The sequence below is a fragment of the Acanthochromis polyacanthus genome, chromosome 21 (genome assembly GCF_021347895.1).
Source record: "Acanthochromis polyacanthus isolate Apoly-LR-REF ecotype Palm Island chromosome 21, KAUST_Apoly_ChrSc, whole genome shotgun sequence".
Taxonomy (NCBI): Eukaryota; Metazoa; Chordata; class Actinopteri; family Pomacentridae; genus Acanthochromis; species Acanthochromis polyacanthus.
Window position 1 is genome coordinate 10,250,048 of NC_067133.1, and position 21,382 is coordinate 10,271,429.

The 21,382-nt window shown below is 39.8% G+C and overlaps 1 protein-coding gene across 1 annotated transcript; it reads left to right on the plus strand.

Annotated features, from left to right (window-relative positions):
* The first annotated feature begins 2,420 nt into the window (after positions 1-2,420).
* LOC110957522 (beta-1,4 N-acetylgalactosaminyltransferase 1-like) lies at positions 2,421-17,639 on the plus strand. Its single transcript, XM_051941496.1, has 12 exons — positions 2,421-2,537; positions 4,563-4,651; positions 6,897-7,034; positions 8,078-8,184; positions 9,328-9,365; positions 11,827-11,893; positions 12,463-12,576; positions 12,710-12,796; positions 13,873-14,054; positions 16,506-16,649; positions 17,125-17,350; positions 17,449-17,639. The coding sequence occupies exons 1-12, from the start codon at positions 2,421-2,423 to the stop codon at positions 17,637-17,639; spliced, it is 1,500 nt and encodes a 499-aa protein (XP_051797456.1).
* The last annotated feature ends 3,743 nt before the right edge of the window (positions 17,640-21,382 follow it).

Sequence of the window (21,382 nt, forward strand, 5' to 3'; positions counted from 1 at the left end):
CGGGTAGAAGGTGAGGGATTGTTTTTTAATCTGTAAAGCACTTTGTATTGCAATTTATTGTATAAAAAGTGGTATACAAATAAAGTTTGATTTGATTTGAATACTGAACAATTCTGTGTGAACTGCAACCCAATGGAAGCTCATATAAGGCGACAAAGTCGGGCGTACAAGGCCTCTCTTTGTTTGCACTCATGAGTTAAAACTAAGGTAATGATGAGCTAAGCAGAAATATAGAACTGGGAAAGACCCAGTGACAAGTGGGGAAGGAAAGGAGGAGAAGTTTTTTTTTTTTTTTAAAAGGAGGTGGTCAAACTTTTTACATCACCCAGTACTGACGTTTTTTAGTGTTGTTCTGTCTCTGGTTTATGTTGCTGTTTTATAAAACTATGTTGGACGGACAATAAAACACAGCTGCATTTGGTCAGTGTTAGAAGAATTATGTTTAGAATACTTACAGTACTTATTATAGAAGAAATATACTTAGGATACTTAGAATAGAACACTTGCTTTTAGATTATCTTTAATTTATCATTGAGTGACTGTGAAACGTATGTGCCTTTTGCACCATGTTTCTGTATGTATTTTAAACCATGATTCTACGTGTCCTTTGTACTCTATGGCAGAGACATGTAGCCACAGGACATACCGAGAGGCGACCGGAACTAGGCCTTCTAGATAACAAGACAAGCAGACGCAAATACCACATGTCTGCCTCTGAAGGTCTTTCTGTTAACATCTCACTGCTTGTGAAGAAGGTTTTTTCCATTGTCATCTCATGCTGAGTCATGGTACCACCCATGGTACCACCCTCTATGTTACATTCCTGTCTGAAACAAATAAAAAGACGCAGGGAAGACACAGGCTCTTTGGAGTTGGGTGGCTGATGCTACGGTGTACAGCCTATCTCTCTCCCCTTGTGGCAAGTAAAATACAAGAGCTCGAGTACTGTCTCTCCTTCCTTGTGCTGTCTCTGTGTTTTTCAGGTTTTAAACCCAACAGTCAGTCAATAATCAACACATATCATGACGACAATCAAAGGAGGAGTTATCAGCCTCGGTGTGTCCTCGAGATCTCAAAAGGTAAATGATTAATGTCATCCTGTACTCGCGAAAGTCTAAAGTCATGTGGTTTCAAAGAAATGAAGCTCCGCCCTGCAGATCAGTCAGCGCTGTTGAGTTTGATGTCTTTCTAGCAGCAACTTCATTCTCTATTTCTTTACGCTGCCGCATTTCACAGCTTCACTATAAAAATAATTATCAGTAAACTACATTAACTGGTGTTCTAGGTTAAACTTTGGGTTTTTTGTTGGATATAATTCCCACTCGAAGTGTTGATCAGAGGAAGAGGAAGAGGAAGAAGATGGTAAAATTTCTTCTAGAACATTCCCATCGTTCTTTCTGATCGTCTGTTTCTTAACCTGCTCCTGTGAAGGTGAGTTAATCCTGTTCATACATTCAGATCTAATATTTAGGAGGTTGTTTTGTAAAGACACATTTTAGAAACTTGGTCGTTGTCCTCTGAGCTGCTGAGTCTCCAACAGACAATCTAGTATCTGGAAGTTTCCTTTAATGTTTTCCTCGTTCTTCTATTTAACACAGACACTGAATACTGACAAGGTGTTGATACAGTTGAGAAACTGTAACGTCCCAGCAAACAGCCTCAAACCATTTCAGCTGTAAATGTGAAAAATCTGGGCTCATAGGGAACATTAGTTCTTGAGTTAAAATTTCTTCAGGAAGCCAGGTTGTGTTGATTTTAGCGTTGTTTTCCTCCACCAATCTGTGGATCATCTGTGTGTCATTGATGTAAACATCTGGTCTCCAGTGGTTCTGCTCTGATAGAATAATACAGGCCAGTTTTATGATGTTTCTTGTCATTTGGCCCCAACAGGAGCTTTAAAATGTATCTATGGTTCCAATCAGACTATTTATGAGAAAGAAATAGGTCTGATAGTGAAACCACTCCAATAGAGTTATACAATACCGTTACTGTCATTTTATTTATGTTTTTGCCCAGCAACACAATGTCAGATTTGGCAGCCTAGAAATACTCAAAAAGCATGAAAACTTGCAAACACATCAGGACTGGCAAAAAATATATATTTTGGGGGTTTTGCGTAGGTGTGACCCAAAGTGGCTCAATAGCGCAGCCGGAACATTTCAAACAGGAACTACAGCCAGTATCTGTCACCTACAGTTGTGAAATTTGGTAGGCACATGGAACTCATCAAGACCAGTGAAAATGTAATTGACAACCATGCCTAAAGTACAACAGGAAGTCAGAAATTTTAAATGATGTGTCACAATGTCCTCCTAACCCTAACCCTATTGTGGGGGTGGGGGTGCTCTGAGTGTGACAAAAACAGACTAACCAGACTGATGAAAAGAGTCAGCTCAGTCTGTGGCTGCCCCCTGGACTCCATGGAGGTGGTGGGAGAGAGGAGGGCTCTGGCCAAACTGTCGTCTATCATGGAAAACACCTCCCACCCTCCGCATCAGACTGTGAACTCCTTAAGAAGCACCTTCAGCAACAGACTGGTACATCCTAAGTGTAAGAAGGAACGTTTCCGCAGGTTGTATATTCCAACATCAGTCAGATGCTTAGAACCACTATAATAAAACAATTGACTGTGACCTTTAAAATTTAAAAATGTGCTCCGCTCTTAAGAGATGTAGTGCATGTAGGTCATAGAGAGAACAATACATGTGGATAAAATCAATCGCTTTCATCTTGGACTAATCTGAAATGAGGACACTTTATCTCACTCTTTTCAAAGTAAATTTTGCTCTAACACCTGTCTGATCACGCAGCCACTGAGCAGCATCTTCCACAGTCTGCACTTATAAATCCCAACATGGGACCAGGTGGGTGCGAAGAACTGACAATGTCTGTCACACTTTATTATCAAAGGGGAATTAAAAGATCATAATTAACATTACAAAACTAACTGTGCAAAAAAATTACTTTAAAAATCTACCACTACAAAAGTTAGTCTGGAATATTGGTATCGGTACTGATATCTGCGATACTGGCCTTGTATTTACTTGATATCAGATCCATACCAAATCTTGCAGTATTGCACACCACTAGTAGGAAGTCCAATTTGCAAAGTGAGGTTAGTGTCCAATAAACATTCCTCTGCCCCAGAGTCAACTACAGCCTGGAACAGAAGGGATTCGGATCCCCAACAAAGGGTAGCTGGGAGCAGAAGACACTGTGGGGAAGCAGTAGAAGTCCGGCTCACCTGGAACTCCTTTCTCACAGGTGAGCCAATTCTCTTGGTGCGCGTCGAGGGCAGACAGCGATGAAGTTCTGGTCTGGTTTGCCACAGTAATAACAGAGTCTGGCCTCTCTATGGTGTTGGGGTGTCAGTTGGGTTCAACCAAGTTGCATTGGTTCAGATTCTGGAGATGGCGGGGGTGGAGAGGCCATTTGTGGTGGATCCCAGGACATGGATGCTCAAGCTTTCCCCTCGCATCTTCGCTCCCATAGTCTGTTGTCCAACTTGATGGCCAGACAACACACTGATCCAAGGAGGTGGTCTCATCTCTCATGGCCAGTTTGCCCTTTAAGGTCTGTTGCAGTGCCTTGTAGAAGACACCCTGCAGAGCCACATCATTCCAACCAGTCATGGTCGCCATAGTCCAGAACTCCACAGAGTATTCCGCCATACTTTGGAACCCCTGGCACAGTGTGATCATGTGTGTGGCAGCATCTCTTCCACGGAATGGGTGGTGGACGATCTTTCTCAGTTCTGCCACATATGAATTGGAGAAAGCACTTTGTTCTTCCCATACAGCTGTAACCCAATCCATCGCAGAGCCAGATAGCAAGCTAATAGTAAGCTATCAATGGCATAGGAATGAGGCTGTAACTTGAACACAAAAGAAACCAGTGTCCGAAAAGCCTGACACGAGCCAAATTCTCCACTATAGCGGTCAGGGACTGGTACATGGGGTTCTCAGAACGGAACTGTAGTAACGGTGCTATCACTAGTGGTTACTGCAGGCCGCGTGATGTTAGCTACGGCAGCCAGTGCGGGGAAGCAGGCCACTTTACAAGCAAAGTAACTTTCTCGGTAAGCTTTGAAAGTTGTTTAAACAACGCATTGTTGCTACTAGAGAGACAATGTTGCAACTCTTCGTGGTGCCCCAGTACAGTTCCCTGACTAGCCATAGTGTCATGAATGCTAATATAAGCCTGAGGGTTGGCCTCATGCCCCGCTGAGCTCATTTTTGCTGCCCGTACTGTTATAGTTCTCAAGGAGGCTCAGGTACAGGGAATAAGAAATGACAAACTTCAAGAGCAGCTTAAAGGAATTTATTTGCAAAAATAGAAATACAACAAATTGAACTACAAATGCGGAATCGAGGACTACACCTGAAAGTGACTGATGTCACACAGGATAGCTGGTAGGGCTGCAAGGAAAACAAAACCCCCTACAGACAGGGTGAAAAACTTAACAGCTACAACAAGTTCTCGTGAAAAATCCATTCATTTTCTTCCGCTAATCCGGGGCCGGGTTCTCAGTTTGATGGTTTAGCTCTGTCATCATTTTACAGGCTGAAGGCGTCACTTGGCATCCATCAAGGAGCTGTCTGTTCTTCTTACTGCATGAAAGGGACCAGAGTGGAAGCTTAGAGAGGAAAAGGTAAGAACTATAATATTTCTATAATGTTACCGTCATTTATTTGTTGCAACATTTGTTTTCTGTCATCAGGACTTTTGCTATAAGTCATTCTCGGATGTTAATTTTAAATTACTTAAAGCTTATGGTTTATTTCACTAACTCTACTTTCTAATATACCTGTGAGAGGTTTTAAGGTTTTTTTGTTTGTTTGTTTTCTTCTGATGCTGGGTGTGGCAAAGGTATCTTTTGATCAACAAGAAGAGACCGTTGTTATCCAGGTGTTATTATTGTCTGTGATCTGTGACCTCTGAGCTCACTGGACAAGTTCTCCCCCTCACAAAGCAAAATCTATGCTCTTATTTCTCTGCCTCATTCTGTGTTCATGCTTTCAACTTGTACTTTTATAAATGTTACCCTTTTATAAGAATATGTTTGAAAGCAAATCAGTTTAAAATAAAAATATTTAAGCTTTGCCATAGATCAGAAAAAATAACTAGAGTTAATACTGATTTGGTATTTCTTCAGGTGAAAATTAGAAAAGGTTGATTTGTCCCTGAATGTGATCGTGTGTTTGATTGTCTCCAGATGGTTGCACCTCACCAATGGCAGCTTCGGATGGTTGCTGTTTTGTGTTTCTTTGTCCTGCTTGCAACTTATTTAATGATGTTTCATGAAATTTTTGGAGAGCAGCACAAGTAGGTATCCACGACACCAAGACAGAGGTAAAGCTGATTATTTGTCTGTGTGCAAACTGCCTCTTCCTCCTCTTTCTTAAAGAACAGGAGGCCATATATTAGGAGGTGGTTCCATTTAACTTTGTGCAATTTCTTGCTGAACCTCTCAAAGGAAATTTCATAGCCATAGTGGCAATAAAATGTGGTTTGGCTGCCTTGAGCTGTAAATTCATTGATGCAAATTTTACTTGTTTCTGCAGTATGCTCATTCAAATAACCTACAATCTCTTCTACATGTCTTCTTCCACTGTGTGTTAAAAAATCATGATTCTGCTATCCCATATCATGAACAACTCAACAGAACAACATTATATACAGTAAACATGGACACAGAGTTGCTGAATGATATAAACAGTTGCATAGCTGCTTACCGGTAGAGTACTCTTTTAGAATTAGAAGAGCCTCAAGGAACTCTGCAGATAATTATGGAATGTTGAACTGCTCAGTTCAGAAAAGAGGTTGCAGGAGGAACATCTCTTAGCTCCACATCGGTTCTTAGAGGATTTAAACTCTCACTGATTTGTGAAGGAAATGTTTTTGTGCCTGTTTTTGACTGTTTTTCTCGATTTGAATTACAACTATGCTGTAGTTCAGTGCTGCTGAGCTTTCTGGAGCTGCCTCTGGTCCATTTTGGAACTTTTGAACACTCAGGATGACTGAACTTTTCATTATTGTCTGTCTAATATGGTGAATCACTGTTAGTCCCCACAACTGGCTAGCATACAAAAGGTACCTGCTTCAAGCAAAAGGTAAAATAATAACATCTAGTTTTATTCTGCTTATGAACCACAGAACTATAACAGTTCTACACAAAATGTATTGCATGTCAGCACTTCATTACATCATAAAGGGGTCATCACTAAAGTCATTCATGAGCTGAAACAACACAACTTGTGACTTACGAGAGGGTGGAGGAGGCCCCTATTTGCTGGCATGTGCAATGATAATAGCCATTTCATGGGTTCATCACATCTAAATCAAGTGATAAAACCAAAGCTGAACTGAAATAAATTGCATATTTTACCTTCAGTTGTCATGGTGTGGAGAATATCATTCTTTTTTCAGTCTTGAAACCTATCTTATTGAATTCCTTGACCCCAAAAATCTACACTTTGACACCAAGTTTGCCATTATAGCTATAACAGAAGCAAAGATATGGACCTCTCAAGGATGGTCGGCGGCCATTTTTAAAATGGCCGCCAAAGTGTGATCTCACTTGTGTCTTAGGATAAATTTACTTGTATGACCCTAAGGTACTTCCATTCCAAAGGGGACCTTTGCATCATGATTTGAAGTCAAAAGTTGATTAACCTCCCTACTAGTAAAAGCTTCACCTTTTGTTGGGCAGAGTTGGTATGTTGCTCACCAAATCAGGCTTCTTAGCTACAGTCTTATTGACCTTAAAATTTCATGGAAAAGGTTCTTAGGGTTGCACTCTCAAGGACGTGATTTTCATTCTACAGTAATATTGTAGGTGTTTTTAACTGATACCATTTTCCCCCTTCACATCCATAACATTCCCACCCTTTCAGGTCAGCACTCCTCAGTCACTCACCTGGTCCATGCACTTGTCCTAAAGGCTCTTTTATGCTCAAAACATCCATACCCAAGAACCAGCATGAGGAGCTGCTGCAACGCCGAGCTAAGGAGTTCCAAAGATACAAAGCCAGGTACTGGATGGAGGGATGGGTTGAAGAATGGATGGGTCTTCTGTAATGTATTTTTATGCACATTTTAAGTACAGTCAAAAATAGTTAATAGGGAAAAAGAAAGTCAATTGAAATGACAAATTCTGGGAAAGAAATTGTAACGAAACATCTTTTTTGAGTCGGTTCTAAAGTAGCTACCTCCAATGATTGATCATTTATTTCCACTTGATTCATTGCTTTTGCCTCTATGGCATTAAAGATGGCCATTATCAGCAGACAAGAAAGACGAATTGCAACATTCCCAACTGAAAACGAAGTGACCAGAGTTTATTTTATTTGTTTGGTTCTTCTTCTTTGAGGCTTTTTAAGTGGTTGGCAAATACCTGGTTATGTTTCTGGCTTCTTCTACTCTGTTTAATACAGCTAGCATGGCCTATAGAGCCACCTTCTGATGACACTACGCAGCCTAGTTTATTCACTAAAAAACAGGATACATCCTACATCATAACTTTTTTGCTTCAAATTTGCTTTGCAAGTTTGTGTAAACTCAAGTTACTGAATGGTTTAATTCTTCCAATACTATTTCAGCACCACTTTGTTTTTCTGCTTGGTACAAGGATAGTGAGGATGTAATATCTTGTGTCCTGCAACCAAGTATTACTGAGAGAATTTTTTGGATTTTAAACCTAGTTATTGCTGAAAAAACATTTTCTTGATAAAAAATGTGATAACTGAGAACCAATTAGCCCATTGTAACCCTAGATTTTGAGGTCTTTACCTCACGATTTCCTTATTAAAAGCATTAGAGTTAGTACTGCTATGTTCTACCTCTAGCACTACAATGTTGTTACCCAGATATTTTCTTATTATTCCACTGCTGTTAGATCAACAGTAGCAAATCAAATACATTCAATACACATTTATCTAGCAAATGAATGTGAACATTCCGTGCTTTCTGTTGACATTTTCAAGCAAATGTCTGCTCAAAAGGAAATGTCAGCACAGCAGTTGAAACCAAGAGCAACCTGTTTGCACGACCAACCCACTCTGCATCTCCCCAACAGGACATCATCTGTACTATCCAGACTGCTGTTTGCTTTGCCAAACTCCCCTCTGAAATATCCTATCCAGGGTTATACAGTGCGGCCGTTGACAGCCACTCTCATACCGGGTAGGTTACCCTCTATATCTGACTCAGAGAGCCATTAATCAGTGGTCAAGTTTTTACAATACACAACAAAATGACACAGTAGAAAGTTGGAGAAGGTTGACTTTATTAGAGTCAAGAAACCATGCAGTAACATATTAGACTTTCAGAAAATGTTACCTGTAAGCACAAAGATGTCTCATACAAAAAAATCAATTCAAATACAGTGAAGATTGATTTAGTCTTTCAGTGCTATACCCTTCTGCAGCACAGTATGCCATGCTTCCTCTGTGCTCTGTGCTATGAACTAGCTAAACGAACTAACGAACAAAATTGTTTTCTTAACCTTGGAGCCCTACTTCATGTTTGACCATTACCAAGGTTTCACTGTCAGAGAAGTTATTCAAAATTTCTCTGAAGTGTTTAAAAGTGGTCACCAACTTCAAATGCGAATGGCTAAAATAAATATCTAAATTGAATGATTTTTTTCTTTACTACTCAGTTATTTTGCCACTATAGCCTCTAATGCTTATAGTATTTGCTAACCAGCCCAGTGTAGGAAGTTAGGTCTCCTCGAGTCTTGAGTAGTCATAGCATTTTACACAGCGCTGTGCATATTGGTCTGACTTCATCTCATGATTCTGTTATAAATGAGGATTACATTCTGGAGCTAAGCTAAGGTTGTAGCAATAGTACCCCCGGAAAACAATGGAATATTTTGGTGCAACATTTGCTTGCAGGGCATTGACTACCGTTTACCACAAGAAAATGTGTTAGGTTGTGTGTTCCATAGTGAAGGGGATTTGAAAACGGTAACATACATAGCAGAAGGGAAGGAGAAACCTGCAAGACAGACTTAATCAATAGCAGACGTGTACACTCTACATCCAGTGAGTCAGGTGATAAGGAGTTTATCAAGTTTTGAGTACAGCAGGTGATCTACAGTGGTAGGAAAGCTTAACCTTATGGATGTGATAACAACAAAATCAAAAAGTAAGAACCATGATGAACCTAAACCAGAGCCCAAGGACAGAAAGCTCAATGGAGATTTTTATAGGACTTATTTCACTGTCTTGGTGAGTTGCTTTCCATCTCTTGTAAAAGTCAATAAAACCTGAAACTTCCATAAACCTGTATCATGCAAGTGTTCGGCCATTTCCATTTCAGGTTTAGGGATTTATGCAGGAGAAAGAAACAGCTACAAGGTTGGTGTGTGATCCTGAAGATCAGATCGACAACTCATTCTCACCCAGATCTCCCTGATAGAAAGGTTTGGTTGTTCATGCAAGATGGCTGCTGATTTACTTTTTGAAAATTCAGAGATTGATCAGTGTGTATGATATAAAACATAACACACTTTGATGAGGTTTAGGTGTGTTTTAATCTGGTGTAACTTGTGTCCTAAATGTGACTGTTGTAACCCTGTAGGGGTTTGCTGACTGCGACCCTTGTTGAGATCCTGAGAAATGAAGACACCGAATTTGCATGAATGCTCTCACAGAAAGAGTTATTTTGTTTTGTGCAAATATTACATAGGCAGATACATACATCTTATTCTATCATTGTTCAGCAGCCATCTTGGTGTTAACCTTGGTGGAAGGGGCAGAAATTTCACTGCAACTGGGATAGAAATTCTGTCTTACTGATTTTACATATTGTCCTCCAAACAGAGCTACCGTGGTAAGGCATGCGTGATTAAATCAGTCATGACTTTCAACATTTCTGAAGGCCTGGTCACACCAGTGATTACAAATGGACACAGCTCCTTGCAAACTCCATTCATTTCAATAGAACCATCAAGAACAGCGAGCTTCTTTGGCAGCCGAGAAGCAACTCTGCAACCCTCTGCAAATTCTGTTCAATGACTTTGATGTAGTTTGACTTGGAAATTTTGAAAATTTTGATTTAAATGTGGCAATTGTGTGTTTTGCATAAATTGGCAAACTTTTTTCTCCTAATTAAAACTTTATGCAGATTGAAACGTCTTAGTGTGCAACATGCTACCCAGCATCTAAAACCAAGTATTTATAAAGACATATGGGTGAATTTAAGTGTGCCACATTCTGGTGTGACTGGGTTTTTATTCAGTAAAATGTGACTGAGGGTGCAGTGGTGTCGCTACTTACTGTGTTCATCCAACTTTTGATTGCTGCACACAATAAGATCTGCAGTGGCTCTTCCGCTCATTCCAGCACTGACAGTGGGGCTTGTCCTTCCTTGTACTGATTTTCTAGTGGTGGTGTGGGGCTGGCTTTCATTCAGCTTGAGGAATGAACAAATGAAAAATTCTGCAAGAAACGGAAAGCAAATCAATGTTAATAGCTTGAGGAGTGTACTATGAAGCAAGATCAATGGGTTAGCAGAGAATACTGGGTCTAAAGCAGGCGTAAACTAATGTGATGTCACCCGTTGGTTTCAACGCCGAGAAAATGTAGCCCGGATTTTGCTACTTCCTGGTCGCCATTTTGGATTTTTTGGAGCCAGTGACAAAAAGCGTCATCAAACAGGCTGGACCGGAGAGCAACTCGGGGCAGGACCAGTCAATGGGACTGTCAATCAAGTATAGCCACGCCCCCTGGCTCCGCCAACTTTAACGATTTATTTAAAATTCAGTATTGATTTATTTTAAGATCGGCAACCTGATCTCTCATTTTGACCATGAAAACTAACAGGAAAAAAATCCTGAGCTGTAGAAAATCAGTCTATCAAATTTTATTTTTTCCAGAAATGAATTGGGGTCTATGGAGCAAAAGCTTTTTGGAGCCAACCCTAGCGGACGGCATGATATTGCAAGTTTTTGACACTTCCGGGTGGGCTTCAATTTTGGAACCAGATGCTACGTCCATCTTGATATACAGTCTATGGTCTAAAGTCAGAGCTTTCAGTATCATAAAGGCACCTCTTCTCTGAACCCTTGTTGAGGAAGTTTGTCTTTTAGAAAAATAACCCGAAACAGGATTATCGAGTTTTCGATTTTCCAATGCTCCTTGAACTGTTCTTCTGTGATGTGCTTATTCGTCAGGAAATAGCAAGTAGAACACAGATTAGAAAATTGATTAGATTATTGGCATTTGTCCCAGAAATTTTCAATCAAGAGCATTAATTTCACTTAAACTTGTGATATCAACATACCATTCTTAATGGGACAATGTCTGACCTAAATGCACTTCTTATCATTCCTAGTGCACTAAATGGTCAAATAAATGTATCAACACTTGATTAATGGTTTTCCAAGTCAGCAATGCATCACTGACCCATTTTGTGCAGAAAGAAATTGTCAATTCCAGCATCAGATGCCTCCTTTATGAGTGTCAGCAGAACAATGATGAAGAAAGTCTGGTTAACAAAACAAGTAAGAACCACTGTAGTGATATCTATTATCTCAGACTGGGGTTTTTAGATTTTGTTGAACTAACATACACAAAAATATCTAACCATTTCAAACTTGCTCCATAGTACATCCCTCTGGTGCCAAAAACAAACTTTGACCTTTCTGACAAGGAGAGGCTTATTTACATTAAATTGACACATTAGATCAGAATCTTCTAATGATTGGTGGCCAGGAGTTGTACAGTTTTCCTTTGTGATTGTAAAACTAACTGCAGGTGTTTGTATTGTATGGATGTTTTGACTGCTTTGTGGTTTGTTCATGTGTATCTGTACTAGGTGTCCCTGAGTGTGTCCAAAGGCGTCCTGACCACAGAGACTCCAGCTGAAGGAGTGACAGTGAAAGGTGATTCCACTGTTACAGCTAAATTCATATCATGTCAGCTGCAGCTGCTGGAAGAATATGAGTCCACCTGATTTGGTTAAGCAACTGTGTCACTTTTCTATATCATTGACCTAAACTGACTTTAATCAGCCAAACTAGTGATTTTGCATATTTTCAGTCTGTTTCTTAGACACTAGTGATCTTAATATAGCTGCTGACTATTTGCAGTGTTTCAGATATTCGAAAGTTTGTACTATTTGCCAGGAATCTATTGGTTTAATTTTAATACAGCATCAAAATCTGTTGTGGTAAATTTGGCAGTCAAATTTGTACAGTGAGGCAACACAAGGTAAACTTGCCATGTTATTTGTATTTGAACATTAATGGAATAAATAGTATTAATGTGCAATTCAGTCTTACCCAGGCAAGGTACCACACCAACCATCATTTTAACTGCCTGTTGATACCAGAGATTCTTAATGACCTACCTTGAAGGAATCATCAAAAACCACTGTGTTATGAAGGCAGTTGGTTGATGATTAAAAGGATTTAGTTTGATCCTTGTGACCTCCTTTGGTTGTAAATGACAGGTGCTGGTGAGAAGGAACTGATCCTTGAGTCCAGCAGTCTGGTGATCCTCAATGACCTGCTGACCAAAGTGTCCTACGCCAGCACTGTCTACTCTATAAACACTGGAGATCTGGGTATGTGTCCAAGAAATGAGAAATAAGCGAGAAACAGTCATATTTCTAAGACTCATTAAATGCACAAAATGGCTTAAGCAGGTGTCCCGCTGTAGTGTGCCTTCAGTAAAGTGCTTTTGTTTTCCGTTCTTAGTAACTTTCCAGTTTGAAAACCACACGGCTGTGTTTCCCATTGCAATCAAACAACCTCGCCTGCCAGTCCTGTACGACATGGGAACAGGTAGGAGTGCTGTCCTCATGCTGGGCTGAATATCGTTCAGTTTTCAACTAATTATGGTTGGATTCTATTTCTCTGTTCTGTATATCGAAGGGTTCAAGTATAAAAAAAAAAAGAACTGTTCAAGAAGATTTTCTCTTTTTATTAGTTTGAAAATGTAGTCTTCAAAATTTCTTTGGGACTGCAGCTGCATTATTTCTCAAGTTCAGGCATTTCAGACATTGCTCCACAGACTGCCGCTAAAAAAAATAATGTCATGCAGTACCTGTTACTGACTCTCACAAAAACAAATGACATACAAGGTAAATAAAGGGTTGATGCACTCACCGAAACGCCGTCGTTACCACTGGTTGCCCGTGGTCCTGTGCCTTCAGCTGTCATTACAGACCGGAGGAGCATCCATAGATTGGCTGGGTGTTGGTTTGATTTACACCAGGACCGATTATTTACTTCTCTGGATGCGAACAGCAAGTTTGAGGGCAAATTTTGAACACATTGAATTTTTGATGAGCTAAATTCAGGCATAAAAAAAATTCACATACATAATTTAGATGCAAAAAAAAAAAAATCTAAATTAGAAATTCAACAGCTTTTGAAATTCAAAATCCGATTAGTCTGATTTACTTCCAGACCCCATCTTCTTTGAGAGTTTTAACTGAAAAACCAATGTCACCTAGGACCCTAGATTGTACACATGATCAACTCAATCAATATTCGCCTCTCTAAAATAAGTATCAGTCAAACTGAAGACGATCAGGCGTGGGGCATTCAGTGAATTGTGGCAGAATGACTTAACAGTACGACACATTTTAGTTGACAAACTGTACGAAACACTCATTAAATGAAAGAAACTTGCAATAGTAAGCCAGGAGGCCTAATATCACCTCTGTCCTTCTGTCTTCTCTATCACTGACAATTTATACATGTTCAAACCACCCGAATCTAAACTACAGCAACAGACTCCCGTTAAACCGTGTGGAGAATTCATGCCACAGTATTCATCCTATGATCATATACAGTGACTTATCATTCTGTCTTGTTTCTTTAAATGACTCTGTGCTGACCTCTCTGCCTGTCAGACATCAGCTCTCAAGTCACCATCACCACTAAGACCTTCCTGCGTTATGACAAACTGAACGTTCTGTTGAAAAGCATCCGACGATTCTACAGAAACATTACAGTCATTATTGCTGATGACAGCTTGGAACCAGAGAAAGTTACTGGAGAAAACATCCAGCATTACATCATGCCTTCAGCAAAGGTACACACACACTAACACTGTTATTTATTAGCCTAACACACATTTAAACCTCCTGACTTTTTCAAATTCTGACATTGGGTTTATACATACTAAATTGGTTAAGTTTGGCCAGTGGTTCCCTCTTTACCACAATCTGAATGTAGAGTCCTGAACAAGAGGTTCTATACACTAATGAAGACCATATGGATCATGGCACTCTTGAGTTTCCAGTGACTCTTATGACTCTGAATCTTTTATGATGGAATCAGTGAAACCCATATGTCTTCATCACAAAAAACATTGTGCATGTTGCTTCTTTTATACTTTTTTTGAAGGTCTTCTGGAAATCTGTTGCGTCAAAAATATATATACAGTAATGCTAATATTTAACCTCCTAAGACCCAAGCTTTGGTTTGGATTTTAGTTTTTTTTCAACTTACTTGGAATAAGGAGTAACCAATAATAAATGTAATAACTGGATAATATCCAATTATGTTTATTACATTATATATATATATATATATATATATATATATATATATATATATATATATATATATTTACATTGTTATTACTACTATTTGTTGTAGTAGTAGAAGCAGTAAGATTAGTATTAACAATATGCCCTGTTGGGGGGATATCAAAAAACAATAACATGTCCACATATGTGGACAGCAGGTCTTAAGACAGGGGTGTCAAACTCAGTTCCTGGAGGGCCACTATCCTGCATGTTTTAGATATTTCCCTCTTCCAACACACCTGATTCAAATGATCAGCTTATCATCAAGCTCAGCAGAAGCCTGATAACGAGCCTGATCATTTGAATCAGGTGTGTTGGAAGAGGGAAACCTCTAAAACATGCAGGATAGTGGCCCTCCAGGAACAGATCTTGACACCCCTGTCTTAAGAGGTTAATTAAACATCCTTTTAGCCATTTTCACCTCAACTACTCACTTTCAGTAGCCGTCTCCAAGCTTCTAGTTCTATCTTTGACCACTCATGACAGAATTAGTGCCGTTTGTTAACTTTCTGGCACAGACCTGTTTCTTCATCATAGTCCACAGGTTCTTGATGGGGTTTTGTGTCAAGACTTTGGGGAGGCCAATCTAAAACCTTAATTCTAGCCTGATTTTGTTCCGATGGAGGGGTGGAGAACCCAAGCGCAGACAAACAGACAGGCTAAACGATGATAATGAATAAAGGGTTTTTATTAAGAAAAACTCCAAGAATGCAATAACTGTGACCAGAGCTGGGGAGACAGGGCAAAAAAAACCAAAGAAACCGATGCTAAGGAACCAAATGCTTAATATGACAAAACTAAGGGAAGTCCTGGGGGGGGGGGGGGGGGGGGGGATCCACAAAGGGGAAAAGGCACCAAAGTCCAAAAGCAGAAGTCGTCCATAGGTGGAAAATCTTGCAGGGGACAGATGCTGTGGCAACATGTGACAAAAGCAATGATACAGCAGAGACTGAGGGGAAGAAGGGAGCTTATATAGCTGAGGGGAACAGGTGAGTGAGGTGAGCTGATTAGCTGCAGCTGACGCCAATGACAGTAATCAGCTGGCAGAGCCAGAGGGCGAGCAATCAGGGGAGAGAGACGGGAGGGAAGGATGACAGACAGGGGGAGACAGAGGCAAACAAGCCAAAACACACACAGAAGGACAACAATGGGGAAAGGAAGGAAAAGGGCAGGAGCAGGAGCATGACCATAACAGTTTTCATCATTTCTTTACCACTTTTAATGTGTGTTTGGGGCCTTTATCTTGTTGAAACATCCACCTGCATCAAAGACTCAACCTGTTGGATGATGATAATTTTAGGTTTTAATGAAGGATGTGGAAGTAATCCTCCTGTGTCATAATTTAATTTACTTAGTGTAAAGCACCAGTTTTACTGGCAGCCAGAAGCATAATACTACCACCACCATCCTTGATGGTAGCTGTGGTCTTCTCAGGGTAACGGGCCACATCTTCTCTCTGTGTTTCTGGTCGTTGTGGCCAAATAGCCAAATTTTTGTTCAAGCTTGAAGGTTGTAGTAGAAAGGCTTCCTTTTTGCATGTTCACTGACTGTAAAACAAACTTGACCGTGGACACTGACACCTGTGTTCCAGAAGCTTCTAATTCATTGCAGAGCTGCTTTTTGTTGATTCCTGTTTGACTCTTGACTGTCTTAATCAGTTGTCTCTCAGCAGCAGGTGATGGTTTGTGTTCTCTTCCTGATTGTGGCAGTGACTCAACTGTGCCATGAACTTTATACGTACCAACAATGCTTTGCAAAGATGATCTTGAGATCTGAAGCTGCTCGAAGGGAATTTCATGACTCTCTGTCTCCCTCTCAGGAGAGGGATTATCATATTACATGAGAATTATCATATTATCGACAATTTATTTCATTCCTTCCGTCAGTTCTATGCATTGAAATTACCTTTAGAAAAGATTGCAGAATATGTGAAAACATGTTTTCTCCTTCAGGGCTGGTTTGCTGGCAGGAATCTGGCAATCTCCCAGGTAACCACCAAGTACTTTGTGTGGGTGGATGATGACTTTCAGTTTACGAAGGACACAAAATTGGAGAAGTTTGTGGAGGTGATGGAGGCGATCCCTGAACTGGATGTGGTGAGAATGAAAGCATTCATGTCTATGAAGTCGGCTTGTGTTACTTGCCTAAAAAGAACATTATGAAGTGATTTTCCCGTCACCCTAAAGCTGGTTGCTAGTGGACATTCCAGGAACTGGTTGCTCACTCCATTTCCCACCCCAGTTGTTTCTTAATGGAACTGGCTAGTCCTTTTCTTCAACACTGGCACTCAACCCAGGTTTAATTTCTTTTACAAGCAACAGTTTACAGACGGGTTGATCTAAAAGTGCTAGGACTATACACATTTGAAGTACATGCGGAGAGTGGGATTAGCAGTAGCTGTCATTAAATGGGAAGTCACATGACATCATGCTGTCAAGAACCAGACCTGTGTTACATAAACTTCTATATAATATTTCTACTACCATGTACAATGAGCATTGAATCGCTTTACCGGTTTCAAAATGGTAACAGTTGACCTAATCTGTTCTCTGGTCCCTCTGCTCGTATCAGGTTGGTGGATCTGTACGAAGGGACCAGTTTAGTTTTATTCTTGAGTATGAGGAAGGAGAGGAAATGGATGGTGGCTGCCTGAAGCGGAAAATGACAAACTTCCATCCACTGCCTGGTTACCCACAATGCTCTCTGGCCAGTGGCGTGGTCAACTTCTTCATGGCTCGTACAGATTCAGCCCTAAAGGTGGGATTTGATCCAAAGCTCTTGCGGGTAGCACATTCAGGTAGGTCCAGATCTCCACAGAAGCAGTAAGTCCAAACCTAGCAAAATATTATTATTATTATTATTATTTCAATCATGAATATCTGACTTTGACCCTAGAGTTTTTTATGGATGGCCTGGGCTCGCTGCTGGTTGCCTCATGTCCTGATGTGCGCATTGAGCATCAGCCCAAAACAAGACTAAACAAGGATCCTCTCTACAAACGCTTCAGATACCCTCAAAGGGATGACACTATGTACAAACTGCAGCTTCACTTCTTCAAAAACCACCTAAAGTGTGTAAAATATTGATAGATGACAAAATATGGAGATTGGGCTTATTGGTTTCAGTTACCCAATTTCAGTTGGGGAGTTCAGAGCCATCTCTGAACAGGGGTGGTGGTCTGCGATATCGTCTTTCGCCAATTTACAGTCAGGTCCTTTCAAAACTCCCCAAAAGAACTACTCAGCAGACTCATGCTATCGGTCGTTGGACTAATAGCCCTGGACACACCTCACAGAGGTTTAAAAGCTGAGGCAACACCAACCACCACCAGAACTGAAGAAGACTCTTGAATGAGAGGTGAAACGTCTTCAAGGAACTTTCTTAAAGTCCAGTGGATTTATTTAAACTACTTTGGATAACCATGACCTGGATGAATGAGCACCTACACAGACATGCAATAGGATTATTTATTGACCTCAGTAAAGCATTCGACACAATATATCATGACATACTAATTAATAAATTAGAACGGTATGGGATTAGAGGTGTAGCACTACAGTGGGTGAACAGTTATCTAAAACACAAAAAACAATGTGTGAAAATGAGCAATTATCAGTCGAGATGTTTGGACATTGTGTGTGGTCTTCCTCCAGGTTCTGCGCTGGGCCCAAAACTGTTCAATATCTCTATTAATGACATTTGTAAAACTTCTCCAATACTCAGATTTATCTTATTTGCAGATGATACAAATATATTTGCATCAGGGGGCAATTTGGAGCTTTTGTTACAATCTGTCACTTCAGAATTACAGTTTTCTCAATTGATAAGCCACTGTTCCTGAAAAATAACACACATTTCCCAACACACTGCACACTATTTTCTTTATTTGAACACAATTCACAAAGCACTGCACACTTGTGTCGGAAGCGCACTTCATTGTCAAAATCTGAACTTTGTTTTCAACATTAAGACACAAAAGCAAAACTAGGACACTGCACTGATAAATACAAAACAATCCTCTCTCACTTGGTTTTCACATGAAGTAGAAAAAGATACAGTCCTCAAAAATGACAACTTAAACACAAATACATCCTATAAATGAATCAGAGGGGGCTACTTCAGTGCCTTACTGCACATTTCAAAATAAACATAATGCTAGACAAAAAAATACAGCACTGTATTGTACACAGTATATTATGCAAAAATTTACACCACATCTGCATCAATTCTTTCAGCCTGGTCAGGCCACAGGACCTCATCAACAACACAAGCTGTGTTTTCTCTGGCCAGGCGCCGTGGAAAGAAGGACCTAGTGCGTCTGATCCAGCCCTGACATGCATCAACAGAAACATCACCACATGCCAAGACCATTGATTACAAGAGATCTTCCCAAAGTATGGCTGCCGCTCATATACCTTCCACCTCAGTGTAGAGAGGAATTCTTCTATAGGATTTAGAACGGGAGAATATGGTGTCAGAAAAAACACAATAACTTGAGGGTTCATATTGAACCATTTCTCAATCAAGTCCTCTATGAAAGCTAACATTGTCCCAGACAACAACATAAACTGTGCCTTCTTGCCAAACGCCCTGCTGCACCCGTGTCAGTAGGCCCTCACCAAGTCCGTCTCGGAAAGTCAGCAAATGCTGGGTGTTCTATGAGTCCAGAACTGCATGATGGTCAATTACTCCAAGATTGTTTATTGCAGCACAGAGGGTTATGGTGCCCCCATGCTGGCCTGGGGTGTTGACTATAGCCCATTGTCCAATTATGTTTCTTTCTCTTCTCCTCGTCTTGGCCAAGTTGAAACCAGCATTATCCACATAGATGTATTCATGTGGATCATCAGAATCCAACTGAAAACTTTCTGGAACAAACACACATAAAACAGAGAAAAAAATCAGTCATGCACACTTTCTGTAATTTTACTAGCGCTTGTGAACCAGAATTATGCATTACATTTTTTACAGTATTGTCAGAACATTTCTGACTGTTTATATTTTTCCAGTATAGACATGTCACTGAAGTGACAAACAACATTTACAGACCATGTAAAGTGGTTCAGGACCAGGTCTAGGTCCAAGTTCTCGTTCTGGTTCTGGCCGTAGTCTGGGTCGTCCACTTCCTCTTCTTCCAACATGACCTCTTGCTCCTCTGACATCTACTCTGAACAGCTAATACTTTTTTCCATCAGGTTTTATAGTGTGCAGTTCATTGGCAAAAGTGTTTTCAGTTTTGACCTGTTGTGTCTTAATTGTGACAGGGGTGTTGGAACAATGTCCCAATTCTGCTTCCTAGTGTTCACTTTTTGAAAAATGTGTGCTATGAGTGAAAAAGTGTGTTCAAATGAGCAAAAAATGTGTTAAGTCTTTTGCAAAAAGAGTGCAAGAGGTTTGGAAACTGTGTGTAAACCATAAATAGTTCCAAAAATTTGACAGCAAAGTCTTGTTTGTAAGAAATGTGTACGGGCAGTAGGTGGCTGGGTGCAGTGAATGGAATTTAGTGTCTTATCAATTGAGAAAAACTGTAATAAATATCAACAAGTAAATGGTTGTATTTATATAGCACTTTTATCCAAAGCGCTTTACATGATATGTCATATTTACCCATTCACACACTGATGGCAGAAGCTGCCATGCAAGGCGCTAACCACAACCCACCAGGAGCAATTAGGGGTTAGGTGTCTTGCTCAGGGACACCTCGACATGAGCACAACAGGCCAAGGATTGAACCAGCAACCTTCCAGTTACAAGATGGCCACTCTACCCACTGAGCCATGCCACCCCAAGTGGCCCAACAAGTGGTTCCAGCAAAATAAGTTATCATTAAATCTAAATAAAAGCAAAATTCTAATATTTGGTAATGGTAAATCTAATGTTCAAGAAACTGTCCAGATAGAGGGTGTCGATATAGAGAGGGTTCATGAAATTAAATTCCTTGGTGTCATTATTGATGATAGAATAGAAACCTCATACTAAATATATCTCGACAAAAATATCTTGAAGCATTTCAGTGTTTGCAAAAGCGAAGCACATTTTAAATCGCAAAAAAATACATATCTTGTTCTGTTCTCTGATCTTACTTTATTTAAATTATTGCATTATGATTTGGGGCAGTACATACAGAAACACAACACAACTAATATTCATACTCCAAAAATGAACTGTCCGATTAATAAATGAGGTAAATTTTCTTGAACGCACAAATTCATTATTTTTAAAATAAAAAATTCTGAAAGCTTATGACATTGTGGAATTTCAAACTGTACAATTTTTATTCAGAGCAAGGAAAAACATGTTACCATGCCAATTACGGAGTAAATTTCAAGAATATGTTGGTGGTTATAAATAACAAGAAGAATTAAATTTTAGGGTACCAAAACATAGAACAACAATGAAAAATTTTCGTTCTACAATACATGGGGTACGGCTGTGGAATAAACTTGAGATGGAACTGAAATAATGTTCAAACATCAACCAGTTTAAATATAAATACAAACAAAAAAATGTTGGATTGTATTTTTTGTGAGTCATTCATTATTACATGTTCGAAATAAATACATGAAATGAGAATGAAATATGTCTTTTTTAAATTTCAAAATAAAATGGTGTCCTATTTTGACATGTCAGGAAAAAAAATTTGAGATGGAATCAGATTTTGTGTTTCTTCTGTGTGCTCTAGTCTGAGGACGCTGTGGCTTTTAAATGACTCTGTTTTCTTTTTCCCAGAAGACAAAGTTTTAGAAAGTGGCCCATTCTACCAATACTATCTCCATGAGAATACTCTTAATATGAGTATATTGCTGCTTGCAAAATTTTCCAGTCTGAG

Coding starts and splice junctions, on each gene's coding strand:
- LOC110957522 (XM_051941496.1), top strand. CDS start 2,421: ATGGAGGTGGTGGGAGAGAGGAGGGCTCTGGCCAAACTGTCGTCTATC. Junction 4,652..6,896: donor GGAAGCTTAGAGAGGAAAAG/GTAAGAACTATA, acceptor CCACCCTTTCAG/GTCAGCACTCCTCAGTCACT. Junction 14,055..16,505: donor ACATCATGCCTTCAGCAAAG/GTACACACACAC, acceptor TTTCTCCTTCAG/GGCTGGTTTGCTGGCAGGAA.